Source organism: Hippocampus bargibanti, linkage group LG10, assembly GCF_051943395.1.
Source record: "Hippocampus bargibanti isolate YZ-2025 linkage group LG10, ASM5194339v1, whole genome shotgun sequence".
NCBI lineage: Eukaryota > Metazoa > Chordata > Actinopteri > Syngnathiformes > Syngnathidae > Hippocampus > Hippocampus bargibanti.
In genome coordinates this window covers 12,408,603-12,427,155 of record NC_142743.1, presented here as the reverse complement: position 1 = coordinate 12,427,155, position 18,553 = coordinate 12,408,603, and the positions used below count along the sequence as shown (strand labels likewise).

The following is an 18,553-nucleotide window of genomic DNA, read 5'->3' as shown; positions in this document are numbered from 1 at the left end:
AGCACTGAAAAAAACTGGACTGAAAATGTGCTCACCATTTTTTTATTTATTGAGATGTTTTTCTTTCAATTCAAAAGATTGATTACAATCAAATTAGTTTGTTTTTAATAATCTGGTGCATACAGCATATAACACGGGACAATGCGTTATGATACATATAGCAGATCCTCCACTTTGGAAGTTCCATTTCTCATTTGCATGCATTTTCATCTGTGGTGTGTTTCATTTTTTTCAGAATGGATTGACATTTTGGGCATTTGATAACTTTCATATCAAATATATGCAATAAATCCATTTGTCTTAAAATGGCATTCGAGGTGATAAATGGGAAAACAACACATGAAATTTCATCTTTATTGAAGCCGCTTTTGTTCCAAAGATGGATAATGATGGATTCACATCAGAGGAGTCTTGTGTTTTCTATGCTACAATTTAGCAGTCTGGACTTGTCATTGGAGAAGAAGAAAAAATGAAACATCCTTTACAGACCCCATGTCTGCCTGCAATACTGAGCAAGCAGAATCGACAGGTGCATCCATTTTTTAGGGGGAAGGGTTGCTGCCATATCACTTTAACCATATTGTTCTGCGCATCTGGAATAGTGTTTTTTACTTTGCTAAGCAGCCAATATGTTTTTCTCATTATGCCACTGCTACATGGCTTTACCTCCAATGGTAGCATGTGTCACTTTTTTTGGTCGTTATCCTATGACTATGTCACCTTATCCTTATTGACCAACGAGGCTAGCTATTGGCTACCGCAATGTTGACATTCTACATAAGTTTAGCTCTGTAGATGTATTGAGCCACAACAGACTGAAGGTATGATCACTTTTGTTTGGATGGTAACGCATCATTTTAGCCATATCGGAAAATAGGTAAGGGAGGCCGATAAGACAAAGTAATAAAGGAAAAGGAAGGCAGAGTAGTTAGTTAAACTCCAGGTGGTCAAAAAAAAATGGGTAGGAAATGCCAAGGGGGAAACAAGTATCAGAAGAAGCAAGTCAAAAGTAGATGAAATAGAGATGTGTCGTTTGCGAACTAACCGGCTCTAAGAGTCGGACGTTTGAATGACTGGGGCCGGCTCCTAATAGGGAGCCGCTTATAGGAGCCGATCTTTGGTTAAAGCCGCCCATGATTGGTTAAAATCTGTGGTAGAAGACAGGGTGGGTTTTACGCACATACACAAAAGGAGACGGGTTAGAGACAACGGCACACTTTGAGCAGCACATGAAAAGGAGAGATGGTGAGACGAGAGCTCGACAGCGCGACAAAGGAACAAATGACACGGTGGAAAGTGGTAAAGTGAGAAAACGGACAGGAAACAAAGTGAAATTTGGACTCATTTCAACTTAATTGATAGGAGAAATAGGATCAACCCCCTCAAAGTGGAGGCACTTGGTATTTCTTTGCTAAAGACTAGCTAAAACTTTTACCTGGATGCTGTTTTTTTCTTTTTGTTTTACAAATTCTAATGTATAATTTGTTGTGCGGTCAAAGCTTACTTATGTTGTTTTGATGCAAATAGTTTAAAGCTTATAAATACTGTATACACAATCGGAGATTGGAAATTTTGGTTGACCTTTTTTTGAGATGGGTCTTTTATTATTTTATATATATTTTTTTGTAGCATTCCATGTTGTATTCCATGATGAGCATGTTCAGAAGAATATAGTAAAGCTATATCAATTAAAATTAAATGTATATTTTTACACGAGTAATTCGTTTTAAATATACTGTAATTTACTTTATATTGGGGGTAAATTAATGTAAGTATTTTTTTTTAAAACTGGGGTGAGACGAGCCAGATCCGGTTCTCTAGAAAGCAATTTAATACCGTACCAATTTAAACTGTGCCTTCCCCAACCTGTGTAACAAAATCTCACTGGTGTAAGAGCCAAAAACATCCGGTCATGACGTTCACAATAAAATCCAGTTAGCCCATGAACACGCGATCTTCCGTTTAGGAGTTCTCACAGTGACGCCCGTCGGTTATTGGGTTAAAAAAATATTCATACGTAGATTAAAAATCCGAATAAACTCCGAATAAAATCAGCATCGTATATTACGAATGACAACTTGAAATAATTAACATTTGAAACAAGTAATTGACAGGCTCTCAGGTGTTGGCGGAAACTTGACGCCGCCATGTTCCAGAAAAGGAGGCGGGCGAGATCAGGGAAAAGACTGAGCCACACTGTCAATCACAATAAAGGAACCGCCGTAGGGGTAAACTGTTAGGAAAAGCTCGGCTGGCGGAGCCAGTCGATTTGGGGCTTGTTGTTGTACCTCGTGGTCGCGGCGCCTCCATTCCTGATTCACCGCCACGAAAGTACTACCACTGCCTCCGAAAACTATGAACCGGCACGACGCGGTGGGACCTTTGCGTCGCGTCCCGCCAGGCTGGACTCGCTGGAGTTTTTCGGGCTTCAACCACTAAACGGAATTTAGCACAGGTTTTTATTCTTGTCATTTTATTTTTGGAGGTGTGTTTTAAGAGTGTGGGAAGCGTCACCGAGGAGGCTACTTCGGCGTTTATTCGACATTTCGACTCCCAAGAGGCCACTTTCGAAGGACTTACTGGTAAACTGCCCCATTACAAGAACACGCAGCAAAATCTACAACACAAAATTGCGCTTTTCACTTGAAACGCGCCCCATAAAAACGAACTTTATTATCCTCTATTGAGTGCTTGTTTAGTTGTTTTTTTTTCTTTCCCAGGCACAAGAGGACACTCCCAGAGGGCTCCGGAGAGCTCATTTATCTTATCGAACTCCCGGACGGGGAGAAAAGCCAGCGAGCAGCAGCAATGAGCGGGGGAGACGTGGTGTGTTCAGGGTGGCTCCGAAAGTCACCGCCGGAAAAAAAGTTGCGACGTTACGTAAGTGCATCTTCAAGAAAGAAAAATAAATCTCAGTTGTTTGTTTTTTTACATTGCGACACCGGGAGGCACGTTAAACGGTAAGCGTACGTTGCAGTGTCAATTGTTTTTCTGGCGTATTTAAACAGCATGTCATGGTGCTGATTTCCTTGTGTTTGATTTATCAGAGTTTCGTTAGTACTAAAAGTTACGGACAGCTATCGGTACTTTAAGGAAGCACGTTGTTGTTTTCCTGGCGACTTTTACCTGGATCAACCTAATAAGAGTTCACTGACCTGTTGTTTATGTGTCAAAATCTGTTTTTTAATGTCATTGAAACAACAACGTGCAAGAGTGCAACGAAGTGCCCGACTTGTAGTGAAATGCAGTGATTGCTGCATGTGGCTCGCCGCGTCCACGCTAAGCACAGCTGTGCACTAGTGCATTCTGTTCTTTTGTTGTTAATGTTGGATGTTGTTGTTTGATACTGAAGCGTGGAGTAAACATTTTTGAATGAGCTGTGTCTTTTCGACGTACTGCAAAGTTGTTTAATTAATATTTTTCCTCATTGCTAGGCTACTTCCATGTTGTGCAATCTGTCAGGACGGTGAAGCCTGTGCCACTTTAGTTGCTTTGCTACTGCTCGGTTGCTTCAGCCATATTGTGCTGAGTAGACAGGATAGTCACGTGTGTCTGTTTTGTTGGTAAACTAATGATACATCGCCTTAGCAATTTACCGAGCAAATATATGAACCTAGCAACATTGATAATGTACAGTCAATTCACCCCATTTAATTTTCATGTTGCTTCTCAGCCATGACTAAAGATGATACCTCGCTGGCCATTTGTGACCACAGCTCGCCAAATGTTGGATTAAATGACTTTTGCGAAGCCCAGCTGATTGTCAGTATGTCAAGTGTTGGGGGGGGGGGGGGGGCAACAAATGCTGGACTCAATAAGAGTTTAGTGTTGTGAAATTTGTACAATTTGTTTGTACATATTTGTTCCGATTTGAACGAGATTTGTTGACTACGCATGTGCATTATGCAGGATGCCAGAAGCCAAGATGTGACATGTTGTCGCTTTGGGGTGAAAAATACTTATGATCAATTTCATTCAAAAGACTAAACGTAGCCGATTTCTATAGCCAACTTGCAAAATCTGAATCCTACAAACCCAAGTGTGAAACTTAACATCCAGACTGCCCTCGTAACTTGTGGTGTTGATGATAAATAAAGCTTTAAAATGTATGCCAGGCACTATTTTACCCATTGAGTCTTCCTCTCATGGGTCAGAATGACAATTAAAAAAAGCCTCTGGATTCTTAAAATAGCCTCACCTTTGAGCTCTCACAATCAGTGAGCAAAGTCAAAGTGTGTCTGATAGGAGTACAACACACAAGGGTTTTGGAAAAAGAACGTTTGTCTATACAACATCGTCTTCAGCTTCTATAGCACGTTTTATTTTTTTCCCATTTACAATATGTCTCCCAAAAATAACCATTCTAATAGTTTGTCATGTGACTTGTATGATCTTGCAATGTTAATTTTTGTTGATTTGCCCAAAATGTTTGGACGGGAAGGTAATTTGGGAAAAATGTAAACGTGTATAAAACACGAGACAATGAGAGCTTAGGACGATAATAATAATAAGAAGAATAGTACATTTTAATAATACATTTCATTTATAAGCGCTTTTCAAAACTCTCAAGGTCACTTTACATTCACAGGCTAATGTTTCTCTGGGTGAGCAGCTGCAGCCACACGGGCCAGCGTTCACTCAACCCTGAACTAACTCAAATAGATAGAAAGCTAGCTAGCTAGCTAGCTAATAGATGGTCAGCTAGATAGCTAGACAGTTGGATAGCTATATAGCTAATAGATAGCTAACCCGATAGCCAGCCAGCCAGTGAGATAGCTATAATGTGCATCAAATGATTACCATAATTCTACATGTTCAGAATTTATTCCAGAAACAAAGCTAGTGATCGTTCAAGATATGACTTGAGACCACTGTTGGAGTTTCAGAGGATTATGTCTGCACGATTATCTTTTCATTTGTCTTTTTGTTTATTTGTTTATTTTTTCTGTGGCATTTATTCCAAAAGGACTATCACTGTCTTGATACAAGTCATGTAAGGCCTTTGTTCAGAAAGCAGAAAAGATTAACGCTAAACGTTTTGCATTCTTATGACTTTGCCGGCAATATACAGTATACCAGGGGTGTCCAAAGTCGGTTCTCGAGGGTCGCCGTCCTGCCTGTTTTCCAGCTCTCCCAGGAGCAACGCACCTGATTCAAATCATCAGGACCATTTTGATGCTGCTTCAGAGCTGGCTGATGAGCTGATCATTTGAATCAGGTGTGTTGCTCCTGGGAGAGCTGGAAAACAGGCAGGGCAGCGGCCCTCGAGGACCGACTTTGGACACCCCTGCAGTATACGTTCTCATCATGAGGCGAAACCACAACGCCTGCCTGTAGTCGCCGGTCAGTTTTTGTCTGAAAGAGACAATAAATCACGGCTCTTCTGTTCCGCATTTGATGTGCTGCTTTCTTGGGAATGTATGGAATGTACAAACTGCTTCTCTCCCTGAAAGCGGAAAATTGTTGGGCCAACTTTACACCCGCCACTTTGTGCGTCGGTAACGTCGATGCAGATCCTATAGCTTTGTTTACTTACATGCTTTTGACTTTCCTTATTATCTCTGCAGTACAGTTTTAGAAGCATAATGTCATCTTTTTTTAACCATCACAGTCCAATGACACATGTGTCTTATCACAAAACATGTCAGAATAACACACCAGGAATGGGGGTGACACATTAAACAGACGTTCCACCAAATCATGTTTCCATTTTGGAGTACACCATTTGGCCAGGGGAATGTTTATTTTTTATTTATTTATTTATTTATTTATTTATTTATTTATTGTACGCTGAAAGGAACGATCGAGCACGCCTGTTCACCGAGATTCACATGTAACATACGCCACAGTTTATCACGTTGGGAAACAGTTGTTCAACCCAAAATGGCCACGTAGCAAAGAACACAAAAGGCTCTCGATTTAGTGGCGGATTCATTAAATCTGCTTAGCAAGTGGAACACAGAACAAACAAGCACTTTCTGTTCCCCCCCCCTCCCGCGCGCCTCACCCCCTCTTCGAATGCTCCATGAGACAAACAAGCCGGCCAAACAGGATGCGGCTACACACCGTTAGCCTCTTTCTCTTTCTCACTCTCTTAGCCTAGCAAGAATGATAAGCTGCCGGACAGGCGGCATCACCGCTGCCACCACCGCTACGCCTCCATTTGACGTCTGTGAAATGGCCGTTCCCCGGCCATTAATAATTGAATATCCATTCCAAACAAATAGGTGTGAATTATTCATAGCGGTGCTGCTACAATTGTTATCCTGAGACATCCACTTCAGGGAGTAGCATCCATGGTGGTCTACATCAACGTATCGGTTACACGGATCCACAGCAATATGTCAAGTAGTAGAGGAGGAATCAGGCATTTATTTGGCCGTGCTGGATATTTGGATTCAAGCAAATAATATTTTTGCTTCTTATGCTAAATCCTGAGACAAGAAAAAAAAATTGAGCGAGTCTCCCTTACAGAGTTGCAGTCCCGCTTCATTTTACAGCTCTAGTACAGAATCCGGATGGACTATTTACCCCCTGCTTTTGAAAGTCACTGGGTTGTTCGTGGTCACACCACATGTGATCAACAGACGCTCCCCAACTTACGAACATTCGAGTTACAAATAGCGGTACATACATTTTTTGCGGGTACAGCATGTCGGAAAATAAGTGCAGGCCCGATCCACCGAGCTCGCTTACAATTAGCTGTGTAGAGTATGTGGGAGGGGAGGAAATTCCTCTTCCCAGTTGACCCTCCAGGAGGACGCAATGCATCTCAAAAAGTAATGGCTGCTGGCACGTCATTCAGTAATTACTTGCTAGCCGCTTCAGTAATGGCTTACTGAAGACCGAAGGATATATGTACTACAGTAGGTGTGAATTTATTTGGCGACTGTTAAAGCGTCTGTGTTTTATACTTCCCCATCAAGTGTTTGACTTCAACATACATTCCATACAAAATATAGCACTGAAGCAACTTATGGTCAAATTCACCTTACGAACGACCGCTTGGAACGTATCTCGTTCATAAGCTGGGGAGCATCTGTCTAGCCCAAGATATTTACCCCGCCAGGGCAGGAGATGCGAGTGTCGAGTGTTAACCCCCGTCCCGTTGTCACTCTTCACGCACGGGCGATTGCTGGATTGTCATCGACACCAGCTGGTGTGACATCCAAAGAGTCAGACTTGTCGACAATTGCCACAGCAGGGCTGCAAGAGTGAAGAGCGAGTGTTGGGCGGTACTTGTTGGTCACAGACAATTGCTTCTGAGAAGCGACTTTTTAAAATACTTTAGACATTTGCCACGACAGAAGTGGGAGAAGTATTTAACCCTGTCCCGGTTATCACAGAATACCTGATCTGCTATCGGAGTTCCGGCCATGAGACTACATCAGAAGCTGGTTTGACATTGTTCTCGTTATGTCAGTTTTGTACAGACCGTTGACATGGGAAAACGTTTTGAAAAGAGCTGAGACCACCATGAAAAAAGTCAGATGTCACGATCAAGAAAAATCCAGACTGCGGAGGAATCGTGGTACAGTGATACCTTGGCTTCCGAACTTAATCGGTTCCCAGACAGAGTGTGTGAAGCGAAAGGTGTGTATCCCAAAAAATAATTTCCCATAGGAAGCCATTAAAATGAGAATAATCCGTTCCCAGTTCCCCATAAAACATAATTTTCTACTTTCTAATTTTCTAAGCCTTAAAACTACACAAAATATACCTTATTTTATGATTAATAAATGTTCTATGGTATTATAATTAAAGAAACAAACTCTACTGTATAATGAAGTCATTTTATTTACCTTTGTGATGGTCGTTGATGGCTTGATGGAATGGATAGCTTTTTGCATAAAGTGTCTCAAGGAGCTCTGGGTTGTACATCTTGGAAGTTGTGATATTGCAACAGATGCAAGCAGACACACTAGAAACATCATTAATAGCAGGTTACCTTGCTTGTCTTTTCATTTCAAATTGAACTGATGGCTAGTGCGGGTTATTTTGGAGCCTGATTGATGGGAATTTTAACCTTGCAGTCTACACTCTGCCTTTGAACTATCAAAGTTGAAACAAATGCAAATTTCACTGTTTTCTATCAATTTTGTCACTCTCGGCCGTCTGCCTGTCTTTAATTGTTAGACCACCTCCCCTCACTGCTGCGTTCTTGACCAATCACATGGCTTTGACCGAAGATGGGGCGGGGAATAGAGGACAAAAAAATTGTCAGCAGCCACTTTCTTTTTTGGAAAATGGCTTCACTCTTTATCTGTCTGTAAAACCTACTCACTGCTGTGTTCTTGACCAATCGTGTGGCTTTAACCGATGACCGGGGGCAGGGAATAGATCATCAATTGGGGGCGGCTCTACAAAAGGCATATGCTGCCCCCTCATGGAAGAGGAAAATCATTGCCAGAGGTCTGGCCAGCGCTTTCTCAACATCCCCCTGGTCCCCACAAGAAAAAACAAAACCCGAACAAATTCGGCAATAGCACTCTGTCATATTTTCAATTCCCGAATAAATTCGAGAATGGCAGTTAATGAGTTAATGAACTGATTAATTTATTCGCTAATTAATTTTTAAACCACTGTTTTCTCGATATCCCTTTTCTAAAGTAAATAATTTAAAAAACTGTCAGATTTGGCCACCGTGGAGGAAAAATATTAATTCAAATCGGACCATTTATTTGATGAAATGCATTCCCCAAGCGCTTGCAAAAAGCAAAGGGGAACTCCTTCAGCTCAATCCATGTGCTTGCGCCGATGAATATCACTGCCATCCCTGACCGGAGAGGATGAAGAGAAAGCAATGAGAAAACAAATACGAAACGGCCTCTAAAGCAACACCATGAGCCGGCCTCCGCAGAGAGTAGCTCTGTGTTCTCTTACCGCGTTTTTTTTTTTTTGTATTCTCCCTCATACCCCCGTTCCCAGCACCTCTTGGCAGGCGGCGAGTGCAAGGAATGTGAGTCTGTTCTATGCTCCGATCCTGCTCAGTGGAGACTGGTGTCTCTTTTACTACCATATCCTGTACAATCGCTGCATCACAGCCAAAACACCTTGTGTCTTTTTTTTAAGACACAACCTCGAAAAAGCAGGATATTGTCATGACAATTTCCCGTGATTGTCCTCATCTGGTTTGATTTCGAAAACCCTGGTGAGACAGAGATTGACATTAGCCTAACGTTCCTCTGCTAAGACTCTGGCACCATCTTGCAAAACCTTTGCAGTCAGCAACAATTACCATAAAATGGCAGGAAAGGGAACTCACACGTGTCCCAGCATCTCAGTCAGAAAATCGCCAGGTCAACTTTAGTCTCTTGTTTGAAGAAGATACGGTATTTTCACCATACAGTGACCGTCGCGGGTACCATGATGCGATAAGTGAGTGGCAGGTGTTTAATTCCGCATTCTGGTCTTTCCATCTGTCAGAGATATTTGTTCGGACACTGTGAACAAAGCCTCAAACACAGCAAGATAGTCTTTTACTGCCGGCAGGGGACGCAGCCATTCATGACCGACGGCCAACTTTTGCAGCCCTCTGCCAAGCTATTTATTGAGAGTATATGCAAATTTAAGTGATACATTAGTAAAACATAGTCTGCTTCATTTTAATCCCACGCCCCTGGATGTCCCAAGCACCAACATCCATAAACCAATAGAATGTAGACATTTTAATGGGTTGTCTTTCCATGAACTGATAGATTTATAACCTGGCTAATGACCTCTTCCTGTGAAGGAGTTTACAAAGTCCTAAATTACCCCCAAGGCCAGATCTGCCTGAGGATGACAGATTAACTGGCTGTGTCTGTTCACCTCATATTGACCGCAGATTTTCTGTGCTTCCATTGTGGGCCTTGTGTTCCGCCAACTAAGCATATAACAGCATGTAACTTTAAAATATGACAACTTCTATTCTGTCTGTTCTCTATCACCATCACAGAACACCTCTGTTGCTGCTCTGATAATAGCTGCAGAAGGTGGAAAATTATCCGTACAAGCCTCCTTAGCTCATTAAATGAGGATCCACAGGGTATGTCTTTGATACTATTTCACAAAACGTACAAATTACCGTATTGGCCCGAATACAAGACGGCCCTGATTATAAGACAACTCCTTCTTTTTCAAGAGTCAAGTTTGAAAATAATACTTTTTGAAGACCAAATTAATTTTTAACTCATTCACGGCCAGATGATGTGTAAAGGGTTTTTGTCATTTTCACTCAAATTGCAGGACCCACAGAATATTGACTTTTAGGACTACATACTGCAACATACAATGCAGCATAAGAAACCTTAGACTCTCTTCTTTTATCAAAAAGAGAGTTAATTCCTACGTTATATGGGTCTGGAGTTATCTTAGCTTGATATCGGGACGGCTGTACAAAAGGCAAATAATGCCCCCTTGTTGGAGGGTAAAAGATTGCCAGAGGTCTGACCAGTCCTTTATCGGCACCCCTCGCAAAAAAAAACAAAACCCGAACAAATTCAGGAATGGTACTCCACGCCACATGTACAATTCCCTAATAAATTTGGGAATGGCGCAGTGAATGAGGGTATCACGGACTTGAGGCTCCACAGGTACAGAATAACAGGGGCCTTCAGTGGTCGCGTCTGCTGCGACATGAAATACTTTTAGAGCAGCATCCACTGCCGTGACAAAGCAGAAGTCGGTACCGGGAATTGTGTAATGTGCTTGAATGTGTCTGATATTTCTTGTTGGTCCTACGAACGGCGACGTGGACAATAAGTATACATATGATAGATTTAAGAGACAGTTTCTGGGTGGACTTGCCCTGTAACGCGACCGTGTGATTGTTGGTTCTGCAGCGAAGGGGGGGGATAAGGAGCCGCTCCCTGGCGCCCCAGTGAGGCTTGGCCGCCCCTTCCTGTGAGAGATGCTGATGGTTACCAGATGGCGGGTCGGGCAGGGAAGGCGTGGAGGGGGGGGGGGGGTGGTCTGGGAGAGTCTTACACTGTATTCTTACTGTCCATTTGGGATGTGCTTGCAAAAATGAATTTCCCCTGATCAAGGGTAATTCGCAAAATAATCGGGGTGGGGGTTGAGCAGTTTCTGAATTGTCAATGAGTAAAATCAACGATCACTTAATCAGTTTTAATGGCAATGCCGTGGCTACATAATTCATAAATAGATTTGTCGACTCATCCCAAACCCGGAGCCAGACAAAAGCGATCTCGTAACAAATTAAACCTTGAACGCGTTCATCAGAACTCCACCGGAGCTAAATAGTCCGAAACAAATCATGGATGAAACGCATAAAAAATGACGCTGGAGAGAAATAAATCAATTAGTCTCCCAATAAGGAAAAAACCCTCTGGCTAAATCATCAAACAAGATCTGTCACAAAATAAGAATATGACAGAGTCGACCAAGGGTTAAACGGCCACCCGCTTACTAAATAGGATCATATTCATTCTTGACAAATGACCGCCATAGTTCTACAACCACATTCTCCTCAGACTTTTGTTGTCCTTTTCCACATGGACCGAAACTCCTTTTGTGCAAATCTTCATGGCAGTTTCCAACTTTTAGGAGGAGACTGCGTCCACAGAGAAATATGAGAGTCTACCCTGCTTTACTGAGCAGGTGTTTTCACTTTGTCACATATATTTAATATATATATAAAAAAAAGACGACATTCACAACTCCAGCAAATTCCAAAAGTTTTAAAAAAAATTCGGAAAAATTTAAAACAGTCCAGGCAGCTTGTTTGAGGATTGTTTACATAAAAACAGCGCTCTAGCAAAATTAAACACAAATAAATAAATTGATACATAAATACAGAAAGAGATGAATAGATAAATAACTAATAATACATTTTATTTGAAATGTATTAAATAGATAAATAACTAGATAGATACATTTGAGTGAACGAATAAAAAAAAAAATACAAAATAAACAAATAGACATGAATACACAAATATATAAATGCACAGATAAATAAATACACAAATAGATAAATAAATCAATAAAGGTGTGCTTATTTGAAGCCCATAATCATAAAAACTCAACTTTAATCGTAAGCGTCCATCCACAACAAGAACATTTAAAGGAGAACCAACACCATTTTTTTTGTTTCCTAACTGACATCAGAAAAACGTTTTATAGCATCTAAAATACCCAAAACACGCAGGCTGATATTTTTAGTCAAGTGAAAAACACCAACAAAAATGACTTAAATTCTCATCAAACTACTTCAAAATGATCTGAGAAAGTTTCATTTTCAGAAGGTCCCGCCCCCTCGTTCGTGACGTCACGGCAAGACATCTCTCCTTGCTCGAGAATCAAAACAATGGCTTCAGAATCAGAGAAGATGCTTTCTTGTTACTCATCCAGTTATGAATAGGATTCAAATAGTTCTGAAGAGGAAAGCATAAATGTTTGCAATCGATTAGTCTTTCCGGATCATTTTGAGGCGTCAGGACTCATGTGTAGCACCCAGAACATGCAGAAGATGGCGCCCAAGCTCCGTTGGAAATGGGCTGATTTGTCTGATGGGAATTTGTGTCAGCAAATATCAAATAGTTGTCTTGGTGCAACACACAACGATTCACCATCGCGTCATTTATGTGTTTTCCTTCTAATTTCGCCATCAACACGTACCAACACGAAGGTTTCAGACCAAACAAAGTACCCAAAATGCATAGTGTGTCGCTTTCTCGGTCAGGGGCTTTCCTGTCGTGACAATACGTCAGGAATCGTCACCAACTCAAAAGCAAGACTTCCTGAATATTCAGCGTGAGTCTTAAAACGTAAAATATAGCTATATACAGTGGAATCTTTGTAAAATACGCTCAGTAGAAGTCATTTGAAGTGATTTTACAAATTACGGACACAACTTGTCCTGAGGCGTCGGTTGTCCTTTCAGGGAAAGATGGAGCCCAGATCCAAATCCTGACCATCGGGAGTGTGATGTAGACGCGGCAACCACCCCTCCTTCGTGCCTTCTCCCCTCCCCCCATTTAGTAAGCACTTACATTTAAAAATGTTCAGCTGTTGTTACACAAACACTTGCGCATAAATACAGCTGGCTCTCTCGCTATGTGGCACCGTGAGATCTGACCCTCGCCGCCGTGTCTGCAGCCCCTAATATAGCCCACTGCTGTCAAGCTTGCGCAATACACACATGTCCGCCCGGCCCTAAGCCCTCACCAACTGAACCCATACACCCGTTGTGTGTTGGCCAACAAGTGTGCCTGTTTGTCGGGCCAGAGGAGCGTCTGTGTTGGATTGAAGGATGGTCGGTCAGCCTCGAGAGCCCATGTGAAAAATTGCCACCAATTTGTGTAATTTCCCTGTTTGCTGTGAGTCAGACGCACACAGGAATGGTCTCGGTAACGCATTGCATCTTTGACATAGTGTTTGTTGCTTTTGTAGCCAATTGGGTCAGGTGCTTTTTCATGATGTAGTTTAAGTGGCATTTACTTATTTATATTGATTTATTTTATTTGTTCTGGTGTGTGCCGTGGCTACACAATGAGATTGAAAAAACAAAAATCTGAATTAAAACTCTTTAAAATACAATAAAAAAATTTGTATGACTGATAATTGAAAAAAAATCCACTTCAGTTCAATTTTGAGCAAAGGACAGTAGATTTTCCTCTTCCTTTCATAATGTTGCTGCTGTGTTACTTCCGGTGAGAGTGAACGCTGGCACGAATGGCTGCCGCTGCTCACCCGCACAAAGAAATCCTGTGACTAAAGTGTCCTTGGGAGTTTTGAAAGGCTTTAATGTATAATCATTATTTTTATAGGCTATAATATACTGTAATTATAGGATGTATTTGGATTGGATTGGATTTGCCTTTATTAGTCTCGCAGTCGAGAAATTTACATTTCACAGCAGCAAAGTTATGAAAGAAATGAAATATATATTTAATCAGCTCTTTTATTATTTATCATTTTATTTATGGTTTTATTTTTCTGGTTTTTATTGTCCTTTTAATTGTAAAGTGTCCTTGGGTGCTTTGAATGGCGCTTGTAAATTCATTGTATTATTATTATTATTATTATTATTATTAGCAATATTTACAATAGCAATATTACAATTAGCAATATTGAATTTGAGAAAATGTCCATCATTCCTCAGTTGAAATTGACTATCTCGAGTCTTGGACTTGGACATGTCACTCACACTGGTCTTGGACTCGCACCCTTTGGGACCCAAACCTGATTTGGCGTCTACAACGGTGGACTTGACTAAAGGTCTGCTCTGAACATAATCAGTCGGCGAAAGCTAACTGCTATGTGCTAACAAAAGAGCAGTGTTGTCGATATACATATCGATCTGTCAGCATTGCGATTGAATTAGAATTCATTGTAACATTCAGGCATCTTCCAATGTAAAAAAAAACAAAAAAAACAACAACAATCCTAAAATGGCTTCCTTCAATTCCGCGTGACGATGGCGGTTTTCTCTGCGCTTACCCGGCGCAGCATCAGAAATTTAAACTATTCAACGATCGTCGACCCTTGCTGTTTTTCCATGTGGATCAAGGCGGGTAAAAATATTTACACACACACGCATACACAGACCGCAGCTCTGACGTCCATTCGCGGTCCTGTTGTGGCAACTGTCCCTCTTATTGCATTAGAGTTACTATGGTGCTTCGTGGTATCTTTGGGTTGGCTTCAACCCTGTCGACGTAGTTAAACCTGCACGCGTGTGTACTGTACACACACACACACACACACACACACACACACACACACACACACACACACACACACACACACACACACACACACACACACACACACACACACACACACACACACACACACACACACACACACACACACACACACACACACACACACACACAAGGAAATACGCAGTCAAGACTCCGCCTCCTACACAGTATTCTTTTGCAACCTGATTGGAAGCTAAGACACTTGGACGACCTGGACGACCTGCTTTGCTTGCCCAAAATGCGTCCTTGGTTTTAAATCTTTCATGGCACTTGGTGTTGTATCTGTGGATTTTGGCGTGGTTGGATAAACGGCAAGCAAGTTGATTAGATCTGAGCACTAAACTTAAGGTCAGTTGTTTGTCTGTCTTGTGTAGTTGATCTTATGTTGATTCTTACATTTGCACCCTAGGGGTAATGATTGGACAATATTTTGTTTTGTAATCAGCATTATTCCTTGATTTCATCGGCAGTGCATCACCTCTCAGAATGCTAACATTTTGTGTTCTTTGCTTGTAGGATACGTTTTTAACATAATTTAGATGTTTTTCTAGATTAAGCTAAAATCTTATTGGCTCTTTGTGCATTATAGCTATTAAATGTATACTGGTTTTAAGATTGGATTGGCCCAAGAACAAAACATAAAATAATCAACCACTCCATCAATAACAAACCACTCTTAATTTTTCTGGGGAATATGTCCTTGTATTTTGATTAGATTTAATCTGTTAGAAATTGAAAAACTTTTGAACGCAATCCTTCATGGAATCCGTATGCATGTAGGCATGTAGAAACCGCTGCCCCGCAATGGATTAAAGGTGACAATGCAATGAATCCACATTTCGGTTAATGGGCTCTTTTTGGCTAAAAAGCTATTTTCCAACCTTTGATTGACAAGAAACTTAAAAAATTGTCAAAATAGTGTTTATGTGACAAATTGATTTACTTTCAGAACATACATATCACTTAAATGTCAAGACTTAATTATTTTTTTTCGGGGTTGGGGGAATACTGAAATTCATCGGTCGACGCGGTCAATTTAAAATAACTCATTCACTGCCATTCCCAAATTTATTCGGGAATTGAAAAGTGTGACGTGGAGTGCCATTCCCGAATTTTTTCGAGTTTTGATTTTTCTTACGGGTGCGATCAAGCGTTGTTCAGACCTCTGGTAATGTTTTTCCCTCCCATGAGGGGGCAGCAATTGCGTTTTGTACAGCCGCCCCCAATTGCACCTCAGATAACTCCAGACCCATATAATTTAGGAATTAACTATTTCTTTTCTGATGAAAGAAGAGAGTCTAAGGTTTCTGATGCTGCATTGAATGTTCATGTAGTCCTAAAACTCAATAGTCTGTGGGTCCTGCAATTTGAGTGAAAATGACAAAAACCCTGGCACTGGAGTGGACACATTTTTGCACATCGTCTGGCAGTGAATGAGTTAACTTTCACCCAAAAATAGTGTTGATTTGTATCACGTGTCATTAACGTTTGAGCCATTGCCCTTTAACACATTTCTTGTATCTAAAGTTCAAAGCAGCATTGTTGCTTGATTTCATGAGCTCATGCAAATAAACACCAATAATTAGGCCCGAAGACGGCGGGGATAGGCTCCAGCACCCCCCGCGACCCTAATGAGAAATAAGCGGTACAGAAATAATTAGGCTGTAATTTTATAATTGATTTTGTGTGATTTGAGAAAGTATTTTCGTGGTTCTCACTTGCATCTTATTTGTTTGCTAAATTAATACTCTGGGCCTGTTCTCAAATTAGCAGTTCAAAGTGGGAATGGCCTGTTAGGCAGTTGTTCACCACCCACCTGTTTGTTCGACTCACGCCACCTGACCTTTCCTTCTCAAATGATGTGGGACAACCTTTGAAGACTGCGCTATGCACATCTACCAAAGATGGCTGCCCTCCACTTGTGCTTTGCTCGTCGTCACAGCTGAATTTAAACTACAATCACTGACGGCACAGCGGCATACGACGGTAGACGCAAAAAGCACAAAATACAGGTTCTTTAAGATAAGACAAGGTGTCTGGAGACAGAATAATTACCGAAAATTACACGCACCTATCGCCGCGGATTTTAAAAACACGTGACTGTCTCTGCCTGTTCTGAACTCATCCGTACCGCTCTTAATGCAAAAATAATAAATGACTGACTTTAAATTAAATAAATACATAAATAAATAGACAAATATATACATAGATACAAAACATTGATGAAAAGGTTTCTTCAGCCGTCATCTGTACTTTTTAAAAAACATTGCTAATAACTGCAAATAGCAAATGACTGACTTGGGGTCTGCTTTATAAAAAAATTAATACATAAATAAACAAATTAACAAATAAATGAATAAATGAATCAATCAATAAATAAATAGAAATGCAAATAGAAAATGACCGACTTGGAGTCGGCTTAATACATAAATTATCACATAAATACTGTAAAGTGTCCTTGAGTTTTGAAAAGCGCTTAGAAATTAAATGTATTATTATTATTATTATTATTATTATTATTATTATTATTATTATTATTATAAATAAATAAATAAATACATAAATAAATAGAAATAGCAAATGAGTGACTTGGGATCTGCTTTATAAAAAATGAATACATAAATAAACGCATAAATAAATACATATGTAAATACAGTGGGATCTTGGCCTACGAACGTAATTGGTTCCCAGAGTGTAAGGTGAAAAGTGTGTATCCCAAAACCATTAAAATGAGAATAATCCGTTTCCAGGTCCCCATAAAACACAATGTTAATATGTATAATAAATGTGATATAGTATTATGATTAAAGAAATAAACTGTACTGTACAATGAAGTCATTTTATTTACCTTTGTGATGGTCGTTAATGGCTTGATGGAATGGAGTGTCCGGTTTCCTCAGCATGAAACACTATGAGGAACATAGGCTTCTTTCACCACCTTGAGGAATGATGCCTTGGCGGTGCTTTCTCTGTGATAATTGTATCTAGTTCTTCATCAATTGTGATCTGTTTAGCTGGGTTGATAGCATTTTGCAGCAAGTGTACAGATGACTTGTGCGGGTTATTTGTGGAGCCTGATTGATGGGATATTTTAACCTTCCAGTCTACACTCTGCTTTTGAATTATCAAAGTTCAAACGAGTCTAAATTTCACTGTTTTTAATCCATTTTCTAACCTTTTTTAATGTTTTTCTTTTATTTTTCACTTTTGTTTTTGGGTTTAAAACTGTCATCTCCCTTTCATGTGTGTTTTCTCTCTCTCTCTCTCTCTCTCTCTCTCTCTCTCTCTCTCTCTCTCTCTCTCTCTCTCTCTCTCTCTCTCTCTCTCTCTCTCTCTCTCTCTCTCTCTCTCTCTCTCTCTCTCTCTCTCTCTCTCTCTCTCTCTCTCTCTCTCTCTGTCTGCCTGTCTCTTTAATGTTTAACCACCCCCCGCACCCCTCTGCTGGGTTCTTGACCAATCACGTGGCTTTAGCCGAAGACGCCATTTTCCTTTTTGGAGAACAGCCTCACGCTCTCTCTGTCTGTAACCCCATCCCCCACTGCTGCGTTCCTGACCAATCACGTGGCTTTAACCGAAGACTGGGGGCGGGGAATAGAGGACAAAAACATTGGCCACCATTTTCTTGTTAGAAGAACGGTCTCATTCGCGAACGACACATAACTCATTGTGGCAGCTCCATGTGTATCCCGAAAAATAGTTCGTATGCCCAGGTAAAATTTTCATGAATGGAACGTTTGTAAACCGAAAGGTTCGTAAGCCAAGGGGTTCGTAAACCAAGGTCCCACTGTACATAAATTAATAAATAGAATTGCAAATAGCAAATGACTGACTTAGGGTCTGCTTAA

The 18,553-nt window shown here is 40.7% G+C and overlaps 1 protein-coding gene across 8 annotated transcripts in view; it reads left to right on the top strand.

The window, feature by feature from the left end:
• The first annotated feature begins 2,178 nt into the window (after window positions 1–2,178).
• Window positions 2,179–18,553, top strand: part of gab1 (GRB2 associated binding protein 1) — a 43,695-nt gene continuing 27,320 nt past the window's right edge. For 2 of the 8 annotated variants that reach the window (XM_089006073.1, XM_089006066.1), the window contains exons 1-2: window positions 2,179–2,582; window positions 2,721–2,880. In XM_089006073.1, coding sequence (XP_088862199.1) covers window positions 2,809–2,880 — 72 coding nt within the window. In that variant the 5' untranslated portion in view covers window positions 2,179–2,582; window positions 2,721–2,808. Of the gene's footprint in view, window positions 2,583–2,720; window positions 2,881–2,941; window positions 2,961–14,903; window positions 15,057–18,553 lie in introns of those variants that run through there. The other 6 variants (XM_089006074.1, XM_089006067.1, XM_089006072.1 and 3 more) reach the window with 5 other exon arrangements.